Genomic DNA, 26,084 nt, shown 5'->3' on the forward strand with positions numbered 1-26,084 from the left:
TTTTTTAAGTAAAAACCTACATTAATTCAAAAACATACAAAAACTGACAAGCTTTCACTCATCAAATACTTTGTACGACCCATCTATCACCATAGCTCAGTGCTGTGGTGAAGAATTCACACCTCAATATAGGTTCACCTTCATCCGAATGATATACCTCTTCTGAAAAAGTAAAGAGAACAGACATTTTCTGAAGAGCTCATATAAACCATGCATCCCTTGTCATTTGGAGGAAATATGTTGATTAATTAATATAAAATTGATTATCACATTATAACTAGCATGCATGCCCATATTGTTGAAGTGTGTAATTCATTCAAACTCATAGAAGGCTTCTACTTACTTTCTTATGACTTCTAAGCACTGAAGGTGTAACGAACGCCTTATTACAGAGCTCACATCTGTATTTCTTGTGTCTTTCATGGACCACCTGGACGTGCACATTTAAGGTATCCTTCCTTTTAAAGGTAGCATCACAGTGATGGCACTTGAAAGTCCTCTCACCTTAGAAATGAAAACATGAAATAAGAGAAAGATCAGATGCAAGAGCCGAATGATGATATCTCCCCCTCATGGGTACCAGATAAAGTGTTCTTTTCTCCAAAAATTTAGTCTTATTACTAACAATTTATCATAGCCAGAAAAGGTAATGTTTCACATCTTTCAATTCCACATTTGCTCATTCATTGTGTGACCAGCAGGAAGTGCTTGAACCCTCTTATACTCTCAGACTCTTTAACTGGAAAAGGTGGAGACTCAATTAGCTAACTTTCTAAAGGAACCATGAACTTTCTTTAGAAGTAGTAGGTCTTTCTCGGGCAGGGGCTCAGGGTTGAAGTAGATTCTCATGGTGACAAAAGGCTTCTGTCAAGCAGAGTAAGTGGCCTTTGGGGCCCCTCCTAAATTCCCCTCACTCCTACCACAGCCCTTATGGCCTTTAAGGGACAGGGCAGAATAGGGTCATGGGTAGCGAGGTGGGGAGGGAAGCCCCCACAGGCACACAAAATGGGTCAGAGCCAGACCCCTGCTAAGACAGGAGAGGGCTACAACACCCCTTCCTTCCTCAGCACTATCTCAGGAATTTGGACTAGAGGCTCCCTAACATGGTCCTTGGTCTGCTAATTAATTTAATTACCTTCCAGGCTCTCATCAGACAGGTTGGGGGGTCGCCTCTCGGAAAGGCAGCTGGATTGGGGCAACTATCCTTTTCTACCCTAGAGCCCCTGGATACCTGTGAGGATATTCACCTTGTTCTCATTTTATAGCCTCCGCCCACAGGGAAAGCAACTCCACAAACTCTGTTTCGGGATGTATGGTATGGTATTTTTTAAACTTACATATGCATGGAAGTACATGATTATGTAAGAAACACAGACTAGTATTTGAATATATCTTCCCCTTTTAACAATTATATTAGTACAGATTTATATATTATATTCACTATGAGACAAAAGATAACTTTCTACATTGAAATAGATTACCTCAATTTCGACCAAACTCTTCCTATTTCCCTCCATTATAACCAGTACAGACTTAGAAATGTGAAGATCTTACTATTTCTTCATACCAAATTTAAGGAAGGAAGGACAAAAAGAGGTGAAAAAGAAAGAAAAGAAAAAGACAAATGATGCTTTTCAAACAGAATTATGGCTCTTTAACTTAAAATATTGGAGAGTCCTAATGGAATCTGATGCTTGGAACAAAGTTACATCCAAACCGTGCAAGAATTGTGTAGATTCTCAAAGCTATGTTTATATGTTGCCTTTGTGCATTTTTGTTGCTGGGTACTGTCACTATAATCTAATTTGTCTTTATATATCATTTTAGATTTAAATACCTCATTGGTATAAAATATATAACCAGTAATAGTAAAAGAAATGAGCAATGACATAAGATCATAAATAAAGCAAAGCAACTCAGGAACAACTAAAAAACAAAAACAAGGGTGGCCTGCATGGCCTAGTAGGTTAAGCTTCAGACTCTTGGTTTCAGCTCAGGTCATGATCTCAAGGTCACTGGGTCCAGTCCTGTGTCTTAGAGCTCTGTGCTCAGTGGGGTGTCTGCTTAGGATTCCCTCCCTCTCCTTCTCCTTCTGCCTCTCCCTGTCCTCCTCTCAAAATAAATGAGTAAATGTTTACAATTAAGTAAATAAAAAACAAAACAAAACAGTAGTTCTCCAAGACTTCTCCTATTAAAGCATTTCCATTAAACTATCACATAAATCAAAATATTGATTCCTATACAAAGACCTCATCAAGCTGTACCAAGGGTAGTCCTTACCTTTCTTCTTTCAAATTTTAATTCCAGATTTCTTTGTTTTAAGCTTATCAGAACTTTTTAACTCTGAAGAGATTTTATCTGATGTTATCAGATTTCTTTGCCTTAAAGAAATAAACATAGGATTAAAGATAGGATCTTTCCTATCTTAAAACCAAGAAGCAAGCTAGTAACCTGCCTTTTGGTTTTCCATCTGTTAGAAAATAGCAATAATTTCCAAAATAATTATGACGTTATTCTTCATATTTTGAGCCAGAATGCTGATATAAGTTTCTAAAACAGCCTGCATGTTTTGAAGTTAAATAGGCTTTCATTTTCATACTGTGTAAGATAACATCTAATATTTTGTCTTACCCTGTCTCCTTCTGGTTTTTCCCATCCTTTTAGCTCATTTGCCTTATCTGATGTTTAATTTTACCTTCAATAACCCACTTGCTCAGTCAACTACAAAGCTGACTTTCCAGCCAAATGTCAGTGCAGCTTCATAAAGCCTATGATTAATATGCTGACCAACATTATATTAAATACAGAATGTGCCAACACAGTCCACACCGCTGCTTCAATCCTCTGCCTCAAGTGTATGGGAACCAATCAGCAGAAATCAAAATTAGTAGGTTCCTTATAATAAAAACTCCTTGTTGTTATTGAAACTAATTTTCATCATCCAAACAAAAATTTCCTGAGCACACAGGCCAAATTTGGCCACAGAAGTCTTAATAGTATGAATGAGTTTCACTCACCCCAATTCCTACTCAAAAATCCATTCATCCCATAATGATTTTTTTTCTTAATCAAATGAGAGTGTGATGGGATGGAAATTACTGCTGTTACAGGGCAAATTTTCTTTTCTTTTCTTTTTTTTTAAAAGATTTATTCATTTATTTGAGAGAGAGAGACAGAGATAGCAAGGGAGAGCACGAGTGGGAAGAGAGGGTGAAGCAGGCTCCCTGCTGAGCAAGAAGCCCCAATGTAGGACTTGATCCCAGGACCCTGGGATCATGACCTGGGCCAAAGGCAGCAGCTTAATCAACTGAGCCACCCAGACACCCTAAATTTTATTTCTTAAATGCATGGCTGTCCTTAATAAAGAAAGAGAAAGTTGTGTTGACCAATTCTCCAGAGCTGTAAGGTCAAATGCAGAGTTGCACGGACCTAAATATTATCTTTTCTGTAGGAAAAGAGGCATTTAGTCATGATCTTAACACTTAGTATTTTCAAAAACTTTACTATGCTGAGTGAAATAAGTCAAGCAGAGAGAGTCCATTATCATATGGTTTCACTTACTTGTGAAGCATATGGAATAACACAGAGGACATTGGGAGATGGAGAAGAGAAGTGAGTTGAGAGAAATCCGAGCAGGGGAGACAAACCATGAGAGACTGTGGACTCTGAGAAACAAACTGAAGGTTTGGGAAGGAAGGGAGTGGGGGGTTGGGTGAGCCTGGTGGTGGGTATTAAGGAGGGCACAGATTACATGGAGCACTGGGTGTGGTGCATAAACAATGCATTTTGGAACACTGATGAAAAAATTAAATTAAATTAAGTTAAATTAAAAAACTTTATTATCTTTGGCATTTTGAACTGTAGACACTTCTACTTGACCAGAGAAAATTTCTTCCAAGATACTGTCTTATCTGTACTGTTGTCATAACTGATTAATTGTTTTACTTTCCTCAGAAATATTAAAAATTTAATCAGCAGTATTAACTTTGTTTCAGAAGATGTTCCACAGATTAAAAAACTCAAAAGCAAATAATACAAATATCGCCTACATTATGCCATTTTTCTTTACTTTTAGATACAGTAATGTAACAAATGTCTGGTTATTTCTATATCTGAACACAGAACTCACTTTAAAACTCAGCTTAGCAATAGCATTTTCTCTGAAATAACATAATATAAAGTGTCCTTTCAGCAATGTGGGTATAAGGTGTTGTATTCTAAAAATAGCTCTTTGCATGGTATGTATGTGTATAACTTCTCCCAAAAGAAAAAGAAGTGCTCCTGCCAAAAGAAGTTAAGAAGTCAGAGGCAGCATATAGTAAGAAGAGAAAGCACCTGACTGAATCTGGATGCTGTCTCCAGAGCTAGAACCCTGCATATGTCACCATGTTTCTCTGGGTCTGCATTTTCTCTACTCCCCTCACATTAACAGGTTAAATTAGATGTGCACTCTGATCCTTTCCACCTTGAAAAGTCTGTGAGCTAATAAAATCATGACAGACATCTGCATATTTTAACCATTATTCTTAAAAGGGAACAAAAATGTCTATTTCAGACAAATTTCAAAGATACTTTACTGAACATAAGATAAGATTTTATATACAAACCTTAAATAGTGGAAAGAAAAGATATAAAGAAAAGATATAAAAGAAAGAAAAGATATAAAATAAAATGTCTCATAAGACAATTTATCTTTATGTGGGAAAATAAAGCAAGAATAAAGGAAGAAAAGGAGAAAGGCAGAATTACCAGCCCTTTTTACGTTCAAAAGCAGATCATGTAACTATATACAGGTCCACTTTTATGACGCCAACATTCTCAAGAGTTATAAGAACGCAGTTTGAGATAATTCAATTTGCCCTCAACTGCTTGTATTGTGACTTACTGTTATGTATGAGCAGGTGTCTCTGCAAAGAAAATGGGGTTCGGAACAAAGCTTTACATTCCTCACATTGGAATGGTCTTTCTTCAGAATGCGTCTGCAGATGAAAGAAACTGAGTCAGGAGGGTCTAGAATCATCTAGTCATGACAATAATTGGAACTTGTATTCATGATGCGGGAGAGGAAGGGGAAGGTAGACAATATCTTGTTTCTTCTGGTGACGTTCTTTTACCATAAAACCGTAAACACAAATACACTATGTTCACAGGAGAAAAACAACTCTATTTTTAAATTCTCACATTAATTATATATTTGATAAATAATAAAGGAAATTGTTCCTCTAATCTCAAAATGCTAATCTGAATATATCCAAATTTCTCAGGATTTATACTACAGAGTAAAATGATTTATAATTTCTCTGAAGACTAAACCTTCATTCTTACTGGACAGGCTTTCACTATGGTAGTACAACACTTTCAAAATAATCAAAGGAAACCGGTAAAAGGAGACAGTTTCCACCTTCTCCCCTCAACATCACTGAATAAGTTCAATAATTTTTAGTCCTAGATACCATTTTCCCCCTAAATTAAACTAGAACATTTACTCATACTTAAATCAAGTAACATTCATTAAGTATTTATTTTGTGTCACTGCTACACTCAACACTTTACATGAATTTTTTCACTTAATTCTAACATTAATTTGATGGACAGTATACTATTACTAGTAACTCAAAGAGTTTCAATAACTTGCCAGAGATCAAACAACGTAGACGCAGCAAGTACCTTTAAACACAGAACAAACAGAAATACACTGAGAAACAATAAACAACAGAAAACTAGGAATGAAAACAAAGCAAACAACAAAAGAGTATGCTTATTCACTTCTCCTGTTTTTTTAATCACACATCAGTATTAACCTGTTTGGCACAAGCCAGTATATAAAATCTTATTTCTACCATGGATGGCAAGATAAAATCTAAAAACCAAAAATTGAACTATATTCTCTTATGATATAATAAAGCACATCATATAATTCATTAGTTTTTATGATACATGTGGCATAAAAATAAAGGGAATAAATAAAGCACTTTATTCACAGCATAAAGATTTAAAAATTTTCTTAGTTTAATGTACATTGTAATATTCAAGATGTACATATTACCTATTAACATAATGTTGGTGAAAAGGGATTACCATGTCTGTTTTCAGTTGTAAAAAATATAGAGAAAGGATGAGGGGAGCAAATATTTAAAACTTGGGAAAAATTACACATACTCAAGTGTGTTATTTAGCCTTATAAATGAACATGATAACTGGGAAAAAATAAAACAAAGAGTAAGTTTCATTCACTACATAAAATATATGGACACTTAATATAGCAAAACACGGCATTTCAAATTGAAAGAACAACAGTGGACAGTTTGGTAAATTGTTTTGAGGCAACTGTATAGATATTTAGGAAAAATTTAAACTAGATCTATTATTCATTCACCCCTTTCAATAAGTCCCATTTCGATTCAGCTTTTTTTTTTCCAAATGTGAAGAACAAATCCTCAATATACTAGAAGAAAATATGAGTGAATTGTTAAATACATTTTGAGCAGGAAAAGGCTTTCTAAGCACGGCAGAAGCTCAAATATGTAGATGAGAGAAGGCATTAAATTTAAAATTATAAGGCAAAAATGTTTGGTGGCAAAGAATATTTGCAATATGAAATAAAAATTTTAAGCTGCTAATATAAAGAGTTATGGCACATTTACAGGAAAAGATGAAAACTCAAAAAAAAAAAAAAGGCAAAAAGATTCCTCCAAGTAGCACTCTTGCAATCTCCATTACTTATTTTGTGCCCAGGCCATGCTATGCACCTCATGCCCTTATATGTCAGTCCTGTTTTACACACGGGAGAGACAGCAGTAAAAACAGAGGACTAAGTCCTAGCTATCACGGAGCTCTCCCACTGGCAAGGAGAAAAAGACAATGAACAAACCATAAAACATGAAGTACATGCTATAGAGAAAAATAAAGAAGGGAAAGGGGATAGCAAAAGTTTCAAAGAAAGGGGTAGCAATTTAAGCAGAAATTCTAACTGAGAAGGTGACTCAAGAGAAGAACTGATGGAAGTGAGGGAACAAGGGCATGTCTCCCTCTGAGGCCTCTGGGCAGGAAACACCACAGACGCCAGTGTGGTGGAGTGAGAGGAAGAAGCACAAAAGTGGGGAGATGACACTGTAAAAAAATGGGAAAAGAAGGAAAAGCAAATCGTGTAAGATCTGGTCAGGCACTGCAGGAATTTTGTTTTTTACTGGAAGAGATAAAAAAATCTCAAATGAGTCTTGAACCGATGGCATTTCATAGGATGCTAAGGTGGATGTGCTGAGAACAGGAGAGAGGGGGACACGGGAAAGCGGAGAACCCAGAGAAGCAACAGCAAGAAACCAAACAAGAGATAATCAAGTCCTCCATCAGAGTGGTAGCTACCAATGTACAAAGAAGTGGTAGATTTCCAGATATATGCTGAAAGCTAACAGGTTTTTGTGGAGAGACTTGAATCTGAAGCATGAGGCACAGGAAAGAAGATCTAAAATTGTGACCAGAGCGATGGTAGGATGGATCAGCCACCAGAAGAGCAAGCAAGAAGCAGGTTTGCTGAAAGATAAGGGGCTCAGTTTGGGGTGGGTTCAAATGACTAGTCAAAGATGGCTAGTAGACAATGGACCATTTCAAGTCTGCATCATAGTGTAGAACATTTGGAGATGTCAGACTATATAGTTTTAGGGCACCTGGCTGGCTCAGTGGGTTAAGCCTCTGCCTTTGGCTCAGGTCATGATCCCAGGGTCCTGGGATCAAGCCCCACATCGGGCTCTCTGCTCAGCAGGGAGCCTGCTTCCTCCTCTCTATGCCTGCCTACTTATGATCTCTCTCTGTGTCAAATAAATAAAATCTTTAAAAAAATTATATAGTTTCAGTATTTAAACCCATAAATATAATGAGAGAATGAAAGTTAAAAAAAAAAAAAAAAACAACTCTCTGTGGTATATCAGATTGGCAGAGGTAAGGAGAATGGTTATTACTCATTGTTGACAAAAGGGAAAGGTCGAGCAATCTCATCTCTTGTTACCAGGAACATACATTTTCTGAGTGGCAGTGTGGCTCTATTGACCCAAAATGACAAACAGGCCCAGTCTTTGACTAACCAACTCCCTTGGCAGACATAGATCTGGCAATTATTTACATAAACAAAAACTTAAAAAGAGAAAAAAACAGCTAAATGCTTACTGACAGATATAAACCTGGTTAACTAAATTTGAGTGGCTACTGTATATTTATTTTGATATGGAAAACCCACTAGAACATATTTTGAGTGTCAAAAGAACAATGCAAACTATTATAGGTAGAATACCACAGGCCACAAACATACAAACATGTAGGATGGGGTGTGGGAAGATGTCCTACGAAACACTGAGGAGGGTTTTCATAGTAAAGCAGAGAGTGGTATTTGATGGAGCCTCTGTTTTCTTCTTTATACCTTTCTTTGATATTTAGTTTTCTACAAAGGGTAGATAATATTATTACAAAAAGAAAGAAGCTTTTGTCTTTAGAGCATCCATATTGGAACAAAGGGTTGCTTTAGTCTTCCAAAAGTATGATATTCCGCCCTAACCAATTCTTTCCCTTTTTCCAAATCTAGGCCAATACGACGTGTGGCTATGATTTAGCAGTTTGATGATGAAATAACTTGGGATAGCATGAATGCTCACACCTCTGTTAACCAAACCGAAGCCACAACATCTAGATATGGCCTGAAGTCAAGAGCTATTTTACATAGTTAAGCCGTCAGTTCACAGCCAGGTGAATAAATATTTTTGTCAAAGATGCCAATACCACCAACAGAGTTGTGATGGCATGACCTGTCAAAATCTCAGCATAATATTCTTTACGAGCACCAGATAAAATTCAACTTTTTAAAGGCTGCTTATGCTTCCATTTTTCATCACTAAAGGGTGCCAAACTTTTCACTGACTTACTAATTACATTATCCTTCCCCCACTTACATGCCAAGTCACTGATGACATAACAAATGAACTTGCCCATGAACTGTACATATATCTTATTATGTATCATATCATACATCTTTTTACGCACCAAATCTGATTGTTGTTGCAGATGTAGAAAACACATAAGAAAATGTGTTCTACTATTTATAACACCTAATAAAATGTCTCAAGAATGCTTCAGGTTTTCAACATAATTTTTATACAATCATCACCAAATTAGCACATTTCTAGCTGTATAAACCAAATATTAATTTCATGAGAACAGAATAAAATTCTCTTTGGGCCCATTCACAATTAAAAATTATAACTGGACTATCACCAATATATATTGCTCTGTATAACAGTATTATTGGTAATGCTATTTCTTCTTTGGGTCATGTACAAAGCAAGAAACTATCTTAAAATTCAGGGGAAATAACAGAGATAAAATAAATTTGTATAAAATATTCCTGAGATACATGTGTCAGAACTAAGTGACTCTTAATCTCACAACAAACTGAGGGTTGCCGGGGGGAGGGGGTTTGGGAGAAGGGGGTGGGATTATGGACATTGGGGAGGGTATGTGATTTGGTGAGTGCTGTGAAGTGTGTAAACCTGGTGATTCACAGACCTGTACCCCTGGGGATAAAAATATATGTTTATAAAAAGTAAAAAATTAAAAAAAAAAAAAAAAAAAGAGTTTTGTTATTGAAGTCTCAAGTCTGCGTATCATAAGCATATTACGATCCCACTGGGTCACATAATAAACCTAAAGCTGCATAAAATGTGTGTCATCTGGCTGTTTACAAGGTCCGTGGATTAAATTTTTACTGTCAGCTTTATAACTGGCTTCCTTAAAGGGCCTCGTCCTCGCAAAAATGAATGGAAACTAGAGAGATATCAAAAAAAGCAGCTCAGCGCAGGAAAAGGTAGCTCATTTCACACAGATAAGTTAAGATTATAAAACGGAGGTTATGCTCTTACAGAAGTATAGCCTTTCATGACCAAGTCCAACCTTTCCTCTGCTTGAAAAGCCATAATTCCATTAGTACAAAGCCATAACTCCATGGAGCCAACTACTAAAGCCTCAAGTTTATACCCTGATCAGGACAAAGGGAATTTGCTAAAAGAAGGAATAATCACAGACTTGTAAAAGTCTTCCTTGGAGGACAGCAACTCAGACTACCACTCAGGGAGTTCTCCCCGCTACAACACTGCTAAAACATGGCATCTCATATTTCTAACCAAGGACATTTCTAACAAATACTGCTTCAAATACATGACCCTTCAGGCTAGCTGACTTGACCATTAATTTAAAAGTTCTGCCTCTGCAATGGCCACTATTTATTACAGGTAGCCCAGAGCCATACAGAACAAGTTTACTCTCTTTCCCACAAGGAAGCTCTTTGAATATATGGAAACAGCAACCATATCCCTTCACAAACGTTTGTAATAACCAGACACCTGCAGCTTCATTCATGAAAATATGGCTGTCGGGCACACCACAGGAATTGTAAAGCAGAACTTTCTGAATAGAAGTAGGCATTCTAATTTTTATAACTCATATGGAACAACTCACAGCAATTATACCAGCTCCTTTAGTGGGTAGCTCGTTTGCTGTGCAAGATGGCTAAATAAACCAGTAATTCTGCCATGAACTTTATGTGCCATCCAAAAATAAACAAGTGCAGATACCTAAAGTACAAACAAACAAACAAATATGGATTTTGGATTTCATAGGATTCTAATCTTATATAAAATTATACTCTCTAAAAATTAATACCAGTTGTTGGGTAAGAAAGTTTTCATTAACATGTAATAGGAAAATAATAGTAAAAATAGGATAAAAACTAACAATAAGATAAAAATAGGATTCTCTCCACATACCCCTCCCTGAGATTAAGGGTCTCTTATGGTTGTCTCCCTCCTGATCCCATCTTGTTTCATTTTTTCCTTCCCTACCCCCCTAACACCCAACTCTGCCTCTCAAATTCTTCATATCAAGGGAGGTCATATGATAATCGTCTTTCTCTGATTGACCTATTTCACTCAGCATAATACCCTCTAGTTCCATCCACGTCGCTGCAAATGGCAAGATTTCCTTTCTTTTGATGGCTGCATAGTATTCCATTGTATGTATCTCCTACACATCTTCTTTATCCATTCATCTGTTGATGGACATCTAGGCTCTTTCCATAGTTTGGCTATTGTGGACATTGCTGGTATAAACATTCAGGAGCACATGCCCCTTCAGATTCCTACATTTGTATCTTCAAGATAAATACCCAGTAGTGCTCTTGCTAGGTGATATGGTGGGTGCTGCAAAGTGTGTAAGCCTGACAATTCACAAACCTGGATCCCTGGGGCAAATAATACATTATATGTTAATAAAAATAATTATTTAAAAAATAGGGATTATGGACATTGGGGAGGGTATGTGCTTTGGTGAGTGCTGTGAAGTGTGTAAACCTGGTGATTCACAGACCTGTACCCCTGGGGATAAAAATATATGTTTATAAAAAATAAAAATTAAATAAAAAAATAAATAAATAAAAATAGGATTCAAATAGTTGGCCAGACAAGATAGATAGATAAACAGACAGATGCTAAAATGTGTGTGTGTGTGTGTGTGTGTGATATGTTTGTGTGTTTGTGTGTTCCATCCAATTATCTAAGTGTCACATCACCAGAGGACATATTCTCCATGAAACCTTCATAAAAACTAATCTATTTTTCAACCTAATACAGATATAAACTAAATTTAAAAAAATTACAGTTTAGACTCAGTTTCTAATTTTAAATATAAAACATCCAAGATGGGATATTAGGTTCAAAGTCTATTCTCTACTGAAAATAGTGTACTTCAGCATATTTTAATTATAACATACAGTCCTTATTTGCACATTTTTAGTTTTCATTGATTCAGATTTATGACATTTGCTGGTATAATACAAATTTTTTGTTCATTTGTCTTGTTTTTCACATTCCACATATAAGTGAGATCATATGGTATTTGTCTTTCTCTGCCTGACTTATTTCACTTAGCATAATACCCTCTAGGTCTACTCATGTTGTCACAAATGGCAAGATCTCATTCTTTTTTATGGCTGAATAATATTCCATTGTGCATATACCACATCTAATTTATCCATTCATCTATCGATGTACCCTTGGTTTGCTTCAATATCTTGGCTTCTGTAAATAAGAGGGGCACATACATCTTTTTGAATTAGTGTTTTTGTAATCATTCAGTAAATAGTAGTGAAATTACTGGATCATACGGTATTTCCATTTTTAATAATTTTTGAGAGCTCCTATACTGTTTTCCATAGTGGTTGCACCAATTCACACTTCCATCAACAGTGCCCAAGGGGTCCCTTTTCTCCACATCTTCACCAACATGTGTTTTGTCTTTTTTATACTAGCCATTCTGATAGGTTTGAAATGGTATTTTATTGTGGTTTTGATTTGTGGTACAAATTGTTATATGAGAGGAGTATCCATTTTTCAAAAATATACGGCTTTGCATTTAACTTAGCTTCCAAATTTATATTACCTACAATCAAAATTTTGATATCATTTAAAAATTCATTAGAGAATAATATGAGAGCAGTGGTTATAAATCAGGATCTCAGGGGTGCCTGGGTGGCTCAGTTGCTTGGGCAGCTGACTCTTGATTTCAGCTCAGGCCATGATCTCAGAGGTGTGAAATCAAGCCCCACATCAGGCTCTGTGCTGAGCAGAAGCTTGATTTATTCTTTATTCTCTCTCTTTCTCTCTCTCTGCCTCTCCCCTGGCTGGCTCTCTCTCTCTCTCTCTCAAATAAATAAATCTTTGAAAATAATAAATAAAATAAATCAGGATCTCATTCCATACCTAAAAACAATTTCTTCGTGGATTAAAACAGTAATAAAAAGAAAACTAATATAACTTTTAAAGGCATCGATAAATGCTTGTGTAGTGTTGGAATAAGAAAGTTTTCTGAGTAAAACCTAAAACTCAGAAGCTGTCTATACTCAGAAGCCATAAAACCCATTAACCTGTGTCATACTTCAAAACATAAAAATGTAAAACTTCTTTATTCAAATGATGCAAGTTGATATATGGAGACAAATATTAGAAACAAAAATAGCAAAGCATTAACATTCATACCTATAGAGCTCCTAGAAACCAATGAGAAAACAGCCAAACGGGTCCAATAAAAAAGTGGATGAAGAGAAACCTATAAGCATTTCTAAAAAGCAATGTGAATGGAACATAAAATTATAAAAAGAATACAACTTCACTAACCATTGCTTAAATGCAATGAAATATCACTGTTCCATTCTCAGACTGAAAAAAAAACGTGACCAAATCAAACGTTGACTATACAGCTAAAGGGGCATTTAAATTACTGCTAAGAGGAAGAGCTTTTTCAGAAGGTAGTTGGGCAGGAGCAAAACTTACTATTCTATTAAAGAAAAACTTTAAAGAAAGCTATTACTATTCATATATTTCATAACTAAGATCTATTTGCACTAATGCTCTTGATATACATATAAAGTTTCATGTAAAAGAATGTTCACTGAAGTACTGCTCAAAATAGTAATAGTTAACAAAAAATGAGTAGCTTTATATGGATCTACCTGAAAAACTCTCCAAGTCATGTTAAGGCAAAGAAGTTCCAGATGACATCTATGTCCTAATACCACTTACATTTAAATATACTTATCTCCCAGATGGGCAGCTAAAACCTTGTGCTTTTCTCCAAGCTCTATCTAGAAGAATGTTCTCTTATACAAAAACAGTGTGACATGTGTAAGTTACTGAAGATCTGACTAAGGAGATGAAGGAGATGGCTGGTATGCATTGCACTTGAAAAATTCACGTCTTATCTAACACTGTGGAATCTGTTTCCAGTAGTTGGTTTTCCCTGTTCCTAGACTATCTTTCCAATTCTGCTACCCAAACACAGCTCTCACCTTCTCATTTCTAATCTTCCACACTCTAATCCATTATAAACAGTGAGAAAATATGTCAAAGGCATTATACTGAGGATAACAATTACATTTTACTCTGTACAAAATAACCTCTAATTATGAGGACCACCGGCCTTCGGATATAGTAGTAAATGTGGTCATAATTATCAATTTGTAGACACAATGTGTACAGATTTAATATATTTAAGAAAACCCCAAAAAGTATACACAGGGGAGTGAACTAGAATTGTGGGTGACCAGGGAAGGTAGGTGCTGTTAGGGATCATGACCTAAGTTGCATAACTAAGTACCCATGCATTCATGTGTGGTTTTGATATTTTATTTTCTTAATATATCTACTACAAAAAAAAGGAAAAAAAATGTTAACCAAATTGAAAAAATAGCAAAAAAGGGGTGCCTAGGTGGCTCAGTCATTAAGCAACTGCCTTTGGCTGCCTTCAGATCAGGTCATGATCCTGGGGTCCTGGGATGGAGCCCTGCATCAGGCTCCCTGCTAAGTGGGGAACCTGCTTCTTCTTCTCCCACTCCCCCTGCTTGTATTCCCTCTCTTGCAGTGTCTCTCTCTATCAAATAAATGAATAAAATCTTAAAAATAAAATAAAATAAAATAATCCAAAAAATGTCATCTTCCTCTTTTTCAATATTTCCAGCTTTGAGGTTTTAAGAGGGTTAGGGATGTACACTTGATTAGGCAAGTTAAGTGAGAAGTTCAAAATCCTGGACTGGGCTGGGCTAGGCTGTAAAAAGCACAGCAGAGAATAAAGCTGATATCCCACTTAAGGTGAGCTCAGGAGGTAAGCATTAGTCTGAAGCTTCAAGGCAGAGACAAGACTCGGAGGCCAGAGGTTTAGGAGTTGAGGCCCTGTTCCCAGAGGAGCACAGATGAAGGAAGCTCTGAAGGGCAATGAGCAATGATTTGGTTCTGGCAAACACCAGGAGGTACGGTCTCTAGTCAGTGACTCTTAAGTTAATATCTGGGGGTGGGGAGAGTGGAGGGAGTAGAATAAAGCTGGGACGGAAGTTTCTCTATTAACATCCAAGAATAAAGGGGAATCACTGATTTGGCAGTAAGTAAACACCAAGTCAAGTATTTATCTCAAAATTACAACAGCTCAAATTAAAGGTTGAAAGATTAGTACTTAGGCATCTCAGACTGTGTAAACTCAATTAGTGTAGAATGAACACAGCAAGGATTTCCCAGTGTATCACCAGACCACTAATACCCTCTTAAAATCAAGAAAGAAGAAGAGTATACAAACAGCACTGCAAATGTGGCAAAATGTACTGCAAATATATGTATGTTTTAAATCACATCTCGTATATTACAACAACTACTAAGAACATTAAATCTTATTTATTTGCTATGATCTTTTTATGGATTTTATTTATCCATACTATTTATGTCACATTCAAAGCACAATGTGGCCAGTAAGTGCTATGAATTAAAGTACAGTACCTATCTTCAAACTTATAGTTTAATCTGGAAAATAAAGTGCTTATGTTAGAAAGTATACAGTGCTATCTCATCATGCACTGCAGAAAAAATTGCTTTAGTAGGGTAAGTGATTTGCCATTAGCTAAAAAAGCTTCAGACAAACATCTATCTCCTGTTTCTCTCTGTCAGATTCAATTCCTGCATGCCTCTCTCAGTGTGAGCATCTCGTCATTGTTGATGTGCTTCCAGAAAACAAAAATAGATAATTTTGTACAACTGAGCACCTTGAATGAACCACCCACGGCTTTACCTATAGCAGTGGTACCAAGGAGGAGAAATGTGGGAGAGAAATGTGGGGGAGAAATGTGGTACAAAGTCAAAGGAAAAAGTGACTGTGATGGACTTACTGAGTGATTCTTTCAGTCTACAACATCACACCTTCCTTAGAGATTTTCAAAGAGTTTTTTTATTATATAAAATTTATGCCATATTTTATACAGTTTTAGAATCTACTCCATGATTCATTTATGGAGAGACTTATGCTTTCCTTTAAAGAAGGCTTAATAAAATTTTACATGGGCAAAATCTGATCTGCAATGTCTGTCAAACAGACCATGACCAAAAAAATACTTTTTATATTGAAATTCAGCATACATACACATACAGAAATGAATGTATTATTTCATTAAACTGCCCTTATTCTTATATCTTCTATTCTATTCTTTAATGTCCATTCATGACCCAGTAAATTGATTTCAAAACACAAAGTGGTCATGGCCCAGAGTTTGGAAATCCCAATGAGATATTAATATAAAAGGCCCAATGGAATTATTCCATGAAAGGGTGTGACCAGAGTTCCTCACAGGCTTCTAAAGTTCATCTCTGGAGGGTTATGTAAAGGGTCAGAAAAGGCTTTTTATTTGAATAGACATTCCTCTGTCCCCTGAAGCTTGTTTATGACTTCATCAGGACAAAACCTCTCTGTATTCATTTCCATCATCAAGCATGTAGTGCCAGCTTCATGATCCAGGATGACTGAGTCCATCTAGAGGTCCCGCCTATAGCAGGAGGAGAGGAGTACTATACACCTTCTCTCATTTTGCTTTGCAATAAATTTGATAAGGAACAAAATGGAGGGTAAAGAGTACTTGACTAGAACTACAAGTTCTGAAGTGACTGTCCAGTTATGATTTATAGATCTAGTTAGATCCAGATGAACAATCATTATTTTAACTAGATCCAAAAAATTCAATTAGTATTCAGGTCAAATAATTGTCAAAAAGGATTAGGGAGAGGAAAAACTAATTTTATCCTACTGAGCCTATACAATTGGCAAAATGATGGAAGAAGTTATTAAGTTTTAGAAACAAAAATTACCCCTTTAAAGTTTGATATTGCCATAATCACACTGAAAGATAGTATTTCCTTTTCAAGCAAATCCAAATGTTAAGAGAAGAATGACGCTAAAATGAATAAAGTAAGTATAATAAAAATACAAAAGTTACATAACCAAAGAAACCAAAAGAACAATTATTTTATTTAAAATAACCACCTTTGGTTGTGCTATATGATGGAGATCAGTTAGACTCAGATGTTTTTTTTTTTCCCCCCTAATTTCCTTGCATATCCTTATTTTTCAGTTTCCTAACTGGCCATTAATGAATAATGATGGAAGAAAAAGTTTATCTGCTTTTTCTACATAACTCTTGAAGCATATTTTAGACTTTTTCACTTAACCATACCAAATACATGCTAGGATCATACAGTCAGAATTACATTTGTCTATAGCAGAAGGATTGAATGTGCTTTCCACTTTGGAAATTATAGGCATCATTGTTTCTATCCTTCCCAAGACATCATTATTACTTTCATATGATTTATGGCTTAATGTATGTGAGATGGTGCAAAAATCCTGTGCCAAATTCCCATATGGCATATAACACAAGCCAAACTGAAAAACTCGTAAATGTGGGTAGATCAGTTTCATCAAAGAATGGAGCAAGAGAGTTCCAGAAACTGAGCAGGAAACTAGCCAGATAATTTTTTATAGTCATGCAATTCCAAAGCAGCAGTAATGAATGTGGTCCTGCCCCTGATCATTTAATGCTTGAGTTAAACCTAAGGGCAGTCAGCAAGAAATTAGGCAGAGACAATTTGGGACACTATCAATCAACTCTTTTTATTCTCTGGTAAATCTAACTTTTTTTTTTTTCCTTTTTAGGCTAAAGCTAAAATTATGTCACTAACTTTTAAATGATTTAAAATAGAAAGAATGATGCTTTGAAGTCTCAATAAATATTGAAATAACTATAACACCAATGGACTGGTATAAGAGAAAAATAAGCAACAAGTTATTTTAAAAGATACTATATACATATTACTTAACAGCATGCTAAAATGTGTTAACCAAAATCAATAAGCAAGTAGTGCCATAGCCAGCTGGACAAGCACTCCAAGCCCCCAAGCTTCAACTGCAATCCCACCACAGCCAGTGAGCAAAAAAGGCCCTCAAAAAGTACATCTCTCCAATGTCTGGAGCTGGTGGGAATCTCATGACTGGGGATTATACTTCTGGGCCCAAGAGTTATAGTAATACAGGCCTACAATCAAGAAGCAAGAAAAATCCTAAAAAACAAACTTTTCTTCCACCTGAAGGAGCTAGAAAAAGAAGAACAAACAAAGGCCAATGCCCGTAGAAGGAAGAAAATAAAAAGATTGAAGGAGAAACAAATGAAATAGAGAATACAATAGAGAACAAACAATAGAAGAGATGAATGAAACCAGGAGCTGGTTCCTTGAAAAAATTAACAGAATTGATGAACTTTTGGTCAGACCCATTTAAAAAAGAGAGAGAAAACAAGTAAAATTGGAAGTGAAAATATGAAAACAAAGTAATGATCATAAAGCTGTTCACTGAACTCAGAAGAATGGATGAAAACACCAAAGCCAAGATAGAAAATATAAGAAAGTACCAAACAGAAGTCACAGAACTGAAGAATATAATAACTGAACTGAAAAATACACTGAGGGGCTCAACAGCAGACTGGATGAAATGGAAGAACGGATCAGCAAGCTAGAAGACAAAAACAACAGAACTCTCCTCAAAGCAGCAAAAAGAAAAAGGAATTTAAAAAAGTAAAGATGGCTCAAGCAGCATATGGAACATCATCAAGCAGAATAACATCCACATTATAGGGGTCTTAGAAGGAGAATAAAAAGAAAGTGACATAAAACTTTTAGAAGAAATAATGACTGATAATTTTGCTAATCTGGGAAAGGAAACAAACATGTAGGTTCAGGAAGCCCAGTGAGATATCCACACTAACCCACGTTATAATTAAGATGTCAAAAGTCAAAGAGAGAATCTTAAAAATAGCAAAAGAAAAATTATGTGTTATGTACAAAGGAAACTTCATATAGCTATAAGCAGAGTTTTCAGCAGAAATTATGCAGGCCAGAAGACAGTGACATAAATTATTCAAAGTTGCAAAGGAAAAAACTCCCAACCAAGAATAGTCTACCTGGCAAGGTTATTATTTGGAATAGAAGGAGAGCTAAAGTATTTTCCAGATAAGCAAAACACCATTAAACAAAACCTAAAAGAAATGTTAAAGGGACTTCTTTAGCCTGAAAAGTAAGGGCACTAAGTAGTAATAAGAAAACATATGAAAGTAAAAATCTCACTGAAAAAGGGAAATATATAGTAAAAACAGTGAATTAATCATTTATAAAGCAATTATAAAGGTTAAAAGACAAAAGTAATAAAAGTAACTCAATAGTTAAGGGATACATAAAAGATGTGAAATGTGACATCAAGAACATTAAAAAACAGTAGTGTTTTTTAACACCATATTTATACCAATGGATAAATCACCCAGACAGAAAGTAGAAATCATATAGAGAGAAACTGTATAAGGAAATATAGGTTTACATGACACATTATACCAGATGTACTTAATAGATAAATACAGAACATTTCATCCAAAAGCAGATACAGAGACATTCTTCTCAGGTGCATATGCAATATCCTTCAGGATAAATCATATGTTAGGTCACAAAGCAATCTTAAAAAATTTGGAAAGACCGAAATCATTATCACACATTTTTCCCAACCATTAGGAAAAAAAAAAAAAGAAGAAGAAGAAATGAAACCTAAAGTTAGTAGAAGAAAGGAAATTACAAAGATCAGAATGGAAATCAGTGAACTAGAAGGTTCTTATAAATAAACTCAGAAAGAGGAGATGTTGAAACTGATACCACAGAAATACAAATCATCATAAAACTACAAAAAATTACATGCAAAAAAAAATGGATGATCTATAAGAAATAGAAAAATTCCCAGAAATAAACTTTTAAGACCAAATCATGAATAAAAAATAAATAGACAAATTATACTAAGAAGACTGAATCAGTAATCAAAACTTCCCAGCAAACAAGAGTCCGGGACAAGATGGCATCAGTGAATTCAACCAAACATTCAAGGAAGATTTAATACTTATCATTCTCAAACTCTTCCAAAAGAAAATTGTTTAGGAGGGAATGTTTCCAAACCAATTTACAAAGACAATATTACCCTGATACCCAAATTAGACAATGACACCACAGAAAAAGAAGATGAGGAGGAAGTGGAGGAGATGAAAACAAAACAAAACACAACATTATAAGCCAATATACCAGGAAAAAAAAAAAGACACAGAAATCTTTAACACAATATTAGCAAACAGAAGTTAACAACACATTAAGATCATATACCATGATCAAGTGGATTTATTCCAAAGATGCAAGGATGGTTTCAATATTCACAAATCAATCAACATGATAAACCACATTAATAAAATTAAAGTTAAAAATCGTGCGTCCATCCCAAAGAGATGAAGAAAAAGCATTTGACAAAATTCAACATTCACTTATGATAAGAATTTCAACAAAGTGGGTATTGAGGGAATGCAGCTCAACATTATAGAGCTATATATAACAAGTCCACAGCTGACACCAAACTCCATGATGAAGAGCTCAAAGTTTTCATTTAAAATCAGGAACAAGATAAGGATGTCTATTCTCTCTCCTTTTTTCAACTTAATACTCGAAGTCCTAGCCAAAGAAATTTAGTAAGAAAGAGAACTAAAAGGCATCCAGATTGAAAGGAAGAAGTAAATCTGTCACTATTTGCAAATGACATGATGCTATATATAAAAAAACCCAAAGATTTCACAATAAAGCCGTTAGAACTAATAAATGAATTCAATCAAATTTCAAGATACAAGATTAACACACAAAAAACCCACTGCATTTTCATACACTAATAAGAAACTATCCGGAAGAGAAATCAAGAAAACAATCCTATTTACAATCGTATCAAAAAGAACAAAATACTTGGGAGTAAATTTAACCAGAAGTGAAAGACCTGTACTCTGAAAACTGTAAAACATTGATGAAAAAAGCTGAAGACACAAATAAATGGAAAGATATGTCATGCTCATGGACTGGAAGAATTAATACTGTTAAAATGTCCATATTACCCAAAGTAATCTATAGGTTTAATGCAATCGCTACCAAAACCCCAATGACATTTTTCACTGAAGTAGAAACAATAATTCTAAAATTTGTATGGAACTACAGAAGACCTCAAATATCCAAAGCAATCTGGATCAAGAAGAACAAAGTCAGAGGTATCACATTCCCAAATTTCAAACTATATTACAAAGCTATAATCATAACAGTATGATATTAACAAAAAATAGACACATAGATCAATGGAAGAGACTGGAGAGCCCAGAAATAAACCCAGGCGTATATGTTCAAGAGAGAAGGGAAGAATATGCAATGAAAAAAGACTAGTCTCTTCAATGAACAGTATTGTGAAGACTAGACAACCGCATGCAAAAGGAAGAAACTAGACCACTATCCTACCAAATATTCAAAAATCAATTTAAAATGGATTAAAAGCTTGAGTGTAAGACCTGAAACCATAAAACTCCTAAAAGAAAACATAAGCAGTAAATTCCTTGACATCAGTCTTAGCCATGTTTTTCAAATCTGGCTCCAAAGACAAGGGTAACAAAAGCAAAAATAAACAAACAAAACTACATCAAATTAAAGAACATCTGCACAGCAAAGGAAACCACCAACAAAATGAACAGAAGGGGAGAAGATATTTGCAAATCATGTATCTGATAAAAGGTTAATATCCAAAATACATTATGAACATATGCAACTCAATAACAACAAAAAAAATCCCTTTAAAAATTGGAAAAATGATCCAGAAATGGAAAAAGGATCCAGATAGACATTTTTCCGAAGAAGACATACAGATGTCCAACAGGAAAAGATGATCACATGACTAATCATCAAGGAAATGCAAATCAAAGCCACATGATATATTACCTCACACCTGCCAGAATAGCTATCATCAGAATGACAAGAAATAACAAGTGGTGAAAAGAATGTAGGAAAAAAACCCCACATACTGTTGGTGGAAATTTAAGCTGGTACAACCACTATGGAAAACAGTACTAAATTTCTTCAAAAAATTACAAACTACCTTATGATCCAGCAATTCCACAGATGGGTATCTATCCAAAGTAAACAAAATGCTAATTTAAAAAAATATATAGGTACCCCTACATTCACTGTAAGATTATTTACAATAGTCAAGATATGGAAACAACCTAAGTATCCATCAATAGATGAATGTATAAAGAACATGCAGTACATGTCTATACAATGGAATATTACTCAGCCACAGAAAAGAATAAAATCTTGTCATTTGTGACAACATGGATAGACCTTGAGAGTATTAAGTTAGATGAGATAAATCAAACGGAGAAAGACAAAATACTTAATAATTTCACTTATAAGTGGAATCCAAAAAAAAGAAGGAAAGAAGGAAAGAAAGAAAGAAAGAACTAAGAAATAGAACAAAACAAAATCCAGATTCATAGTTAGAGAACTGAGTGGTGCTTGCCAAAAGGTGAGGGGGTTTTAGGGGTAGTATGGGTGAAGAGAATCAAGAGACACAAATTTCCAGTTATAACATGAGTAAGTGATGGTGATATATGTACAGTATAAGGAATACAGTCAATAATATTGTATTCACTTTATATGATGACAAATGGTAATTAGACTTACTGTGGTAATCAGTTTAGAATATATACAAATGTTAAATCATTATTTGTATACACTAAACTAATAATACTGTATGCCATTTATACCTCAATAAAACCATTTTTTAAAAATCAATTTTTTTATCACATCATAAATACATCTTAATATATATCATTAAGATGTTGAATGTCTTTGGACAAATTTTCTGAATTCAGCTAAAACATTATTTATTATCAACACAGAGTAGATAAGATAAGATTAATACATTCTGAAATAAGAACCAGAATAAAGGTAAAGCGCAGGAAATGCAAAGAAAAATTAATTAAGGAAACTCAGAGATCATAACTTGGAGTCTTATCAGAAAAGAGGAAGGGGTAGGGTACCTGGCTGACTCAGTCGGTAGAGCATGTAACTCTTAACTGCAGGGTTATGGGTTCAATCCCTACTTTGGGTGAAGAGTTTAGCTAAAAAGAAAATAAAATAAAAACTTGAAAGAAAAGAAGAAGGGGAAGTTAGGTCATGCTGACTGAAGGCAAATGTCAAATTGTCTTAGGTATTATTACTGCAGAGAAAAGAAAAAAATCTAGAAAATAAGCTAAGGTCATGGGTAGAGGACTCTGAATGACAGGGTAACATGCATGTACCATAACTTACATAGCCATTGGAAATCTACTCCTAATATTAGAGTACAAGAGTGATAGAGCTGTGCTATGGAAAATTTATCTACAAGGATGGATAAGTGGAAAGTGACATGTAGTAAGAATCTAATTACATGGGTATTAAAGTAATGAAGATGAGCAATAATCAGGATGACAGGATGGCAAAGGAATGAATGACCATGAGGGTGATGAGCCAATGCAGAGGGTAAAATCTTTACAAATTGGCTTCTAAGGGTGCCTGGGTGGCTCAGTCAGTTGGGCTTCCAACTCCTGATTTTGGCTTGGGTCAAATCTCAGGGTTATGAGGTCAAGCCCCAAGTCAAGCTCTGCACTGGGAATAGAGCCTGCTTAAGATTCTCTTTCTTGGGCCACCTGGGTGGCTCAGTTGGTTAAACAGCTGTCTTTGGCTCAGGTCATGATTTCAGGATCTTGGGATCGACCCCTCAGCAGAGTCCTCAGCCCTCAGCAGAGAGCCTGCTTCTCTCTCTCCCTCTGCCTGCTGCTCTGCTTACTTGTGCTCTCTCTCTCTACCTCTCTGTCAAATAAATAAACAAAATCTCAAAAAAAAAAAAAAAAAAAGATTCTATCTCTCCCTCTCCATCTGACCCTCCCCTGGTCACTTTCTTTCTCTATATAAAAAAAAATAAATACATACATACATAGATAAAAATAAAACCAATTTTTAAAAAAGAGCTGGCTTCTAATTTTAAAAAGTGTCTAAGACTAAAGAAACAGACAGGAGTAAGTATATGCTTCTCTCATTAACAGAAAGGAGAATCTCCAGAAGAGATGTTATCAGCGGCATAAAGAACGAAAAGGTCATTCTGGGACATGCTAATTTCATTAAGTTAAAAGATATCCAGTTATGTATCAAATAAAGAAAAATAAATGTGAGTCTGAAGACTGGGTTAAAGAAAGAAATCATTTGGGATCTGCTGAAATAGAGTCGATGGCAGAAGTCACGGATATAGCTGACACAGAGAACCTAGAAGAAGTCCACCTCCTGAGGGAGGAGACACGAAAGGGTCCAGAGTAATTGACAGAACACCTAGCCAAGTCTACACCAAAGATGAAGAGAATTTCAAAAAAGCTACCATGAACAAGGGTGTAGAATTTTAGAGAAAAAAAAAGGAAAAGAAGAAAAGACTTTGCAATTAATACAACACTGGGAAACACTGGATGACACTTTGCTCTACGAACAGTTTCAGCGGGAGGAGGAAGACAGAAACAAGGCCGGGGTGGGGTTATGGCATGAGTGAGGAGGTACAACGTATAAGCAACATCGTCCTCTAACTATTCCACATGTACATCATGTCCAGATATACAAAAAAAACCCTTTAAAAAATAAATGATTAGAAATCAAATCAGCAACTCAGCAAAAATAATATTAATAAGGTTTTACCTTCTTGTGATTCTTATAAACATTTCTGTGGGCAAATCCCTTTCCACAAAGCTTGCATTTGTAAGGCTTATCTTCACTGTGTATTACTTTGTGGGCGCCCACTTGATCGAGTCTCTTGAAAGATTTATTACAAATCTCACAATTGTAGGGTCGTTTTTCTGTGAAAAATGAGCGGAGAAAATCTCATATCTATATAAAGGTAAAGGATAAAAAGGGAAATAGCCTTACCTTATACTACTTCTGAGGGAAGGTCGACCAAAACATGACTGAAACAACTGAGAAAAAAAATCTACGTACCAATCCATTTCTGTTAGATATAGGAGCCTATTCACAAAAGAAATGTGAGCTAGTTCTCTTATAGACTCACATTGTAAACTACATGCATAAAACAGCTGAGATCTAAGGATAAAATTTGAATTCAAAGAAAAAACCCTACTTCCAGATGAAAAATCCACTAGTAGGTGTGAGTTTAAACCAAAGTCACAATTCCAAATGTTAAGAGTAGCCTGACAGTGATAAAAGTAAAAGACAGACCTGCCTCCTACTCAAACAAGAGGACCCCATATGGGCACAGCTTCAATTCTCAGCAGAAACAACACACTTAGGTTGTTGTATAAAATTCATATTTGTGCCATGTTCATGTAATGTTGATCACCAGATTTAAAAACCACTGTTTGTTTCAAACAAAGCATATCTGAACAGACCACGGGTGTCTGATCTCCTATTTTCATTTGTCAAAATATCTATATCTGTCTCTAAGCAAAGTGGATATTCAAAAACATTCTGACTTCAATAGCCTCCAATGACAGACATTCTAAACCACAGAAAGATACTTCATAAAACAAAATTTATTCTCAGACCTAATTTTTGAAAAATCTGTTTAACAGACCTATTACTCAAACTTGCTTAAAATGAAGCTGTAGCTTTAAAAACATATTCTCAAAATGCATTTATAAATTTCTCATTAACATTTATCAGTACCTTAGTTAGAATATAAAAGTATGTAGAAAGGTAGAAACCATAATTGCTGAATTCCTCCGAAAAATCAAACACTACGCTAGCACAATACATGATGATCTCATTTAATCTTCACAGCAAATTTGAATGGTAGGATACCTTTTCACAGATAAAGAACAGAATCTAAGGTTCTAACAGGAGTAGATTAAAAATTAAATGGTGACTCTGAAGATTTTGTGTATCATTTAGTCCAACCACCTTGGCTTTATAAATAAACAGGTCTAGAGAGGCTAAGTAACTTGTTCAAAATCACTTGACTAGTTAATGACCAATCTAGCACTAAGAGCCAGGTTTCCTGATTACTACTCTCAGAGCTCCTGAAAATGACAAAGTGAATCTTTCACAGTGATTTCATTTTGAATGGAAAATATATATTTTACCTGAGTGAGTGATCATGTGACGTTTTAGCTGATTAGCTGAAATAAATTTCTTCATACATTCTTGACAATCAAATACTTCATGAATCTGCAAAAGGTTAAGTGGACAGTTAAGTCAACTGTCAAAGCCAAATAAATTAGAACAAAAGTATAAACATGTGGATAGCTGTTACCGTAGTATCAATGTATTATA

At 35.2% G+C, this 26,084-nt stretch overlaps 1 protein-coding gene across 1 annotated transcript in view; it reads right to left on the reverse strand.

Moving 5' to 3' along the window:
- PRDM5 (PR/SET domain 5) overlaps positions 1 to 26,084 on the reverse strand; it is a 219,983-nt gene that overhangs the window by 74,665 nt on the left and 119,234 nt on the right. The window contains exons 9-12 of the mRNA XM_059377917.1: positions 25,895 to 25,979; positions 24,498 to 24,655; positions 4,886 to 4,979; positions 344 to 504 (exon numbers count right to left, since the gene is read on the reverse strand). Of these exons, the coding sequence (XP_059233900.1) occupies positions 344 to 504; positions 4,886 to 4,979; positions 24,498 to 24,655; positions 25,895 to 25,979 (498 nt within the window). The remainder of the gene's footprint in view (positions 1 to 343; positions 505 to 4,885; positions 4,980 to 24,497; positions 24,656 to 25,894; positions 25,980 to 26,084) is intronic.

The sequence above is a fragment of the Mustela nigripes genome, chromosome 1 (assembly GCF_022355385.1).
Source record: "Mustela nigripes isolate SB6536 chromosome 1, MUSNIG.SB6536, whole genome shotgun sequence".
Lineage (NCBI taxonomy): Eukaryota > Metazoa > Chordata > Mammalia > Carnivora > Mustelidae > Mustela > Mustela nigripes.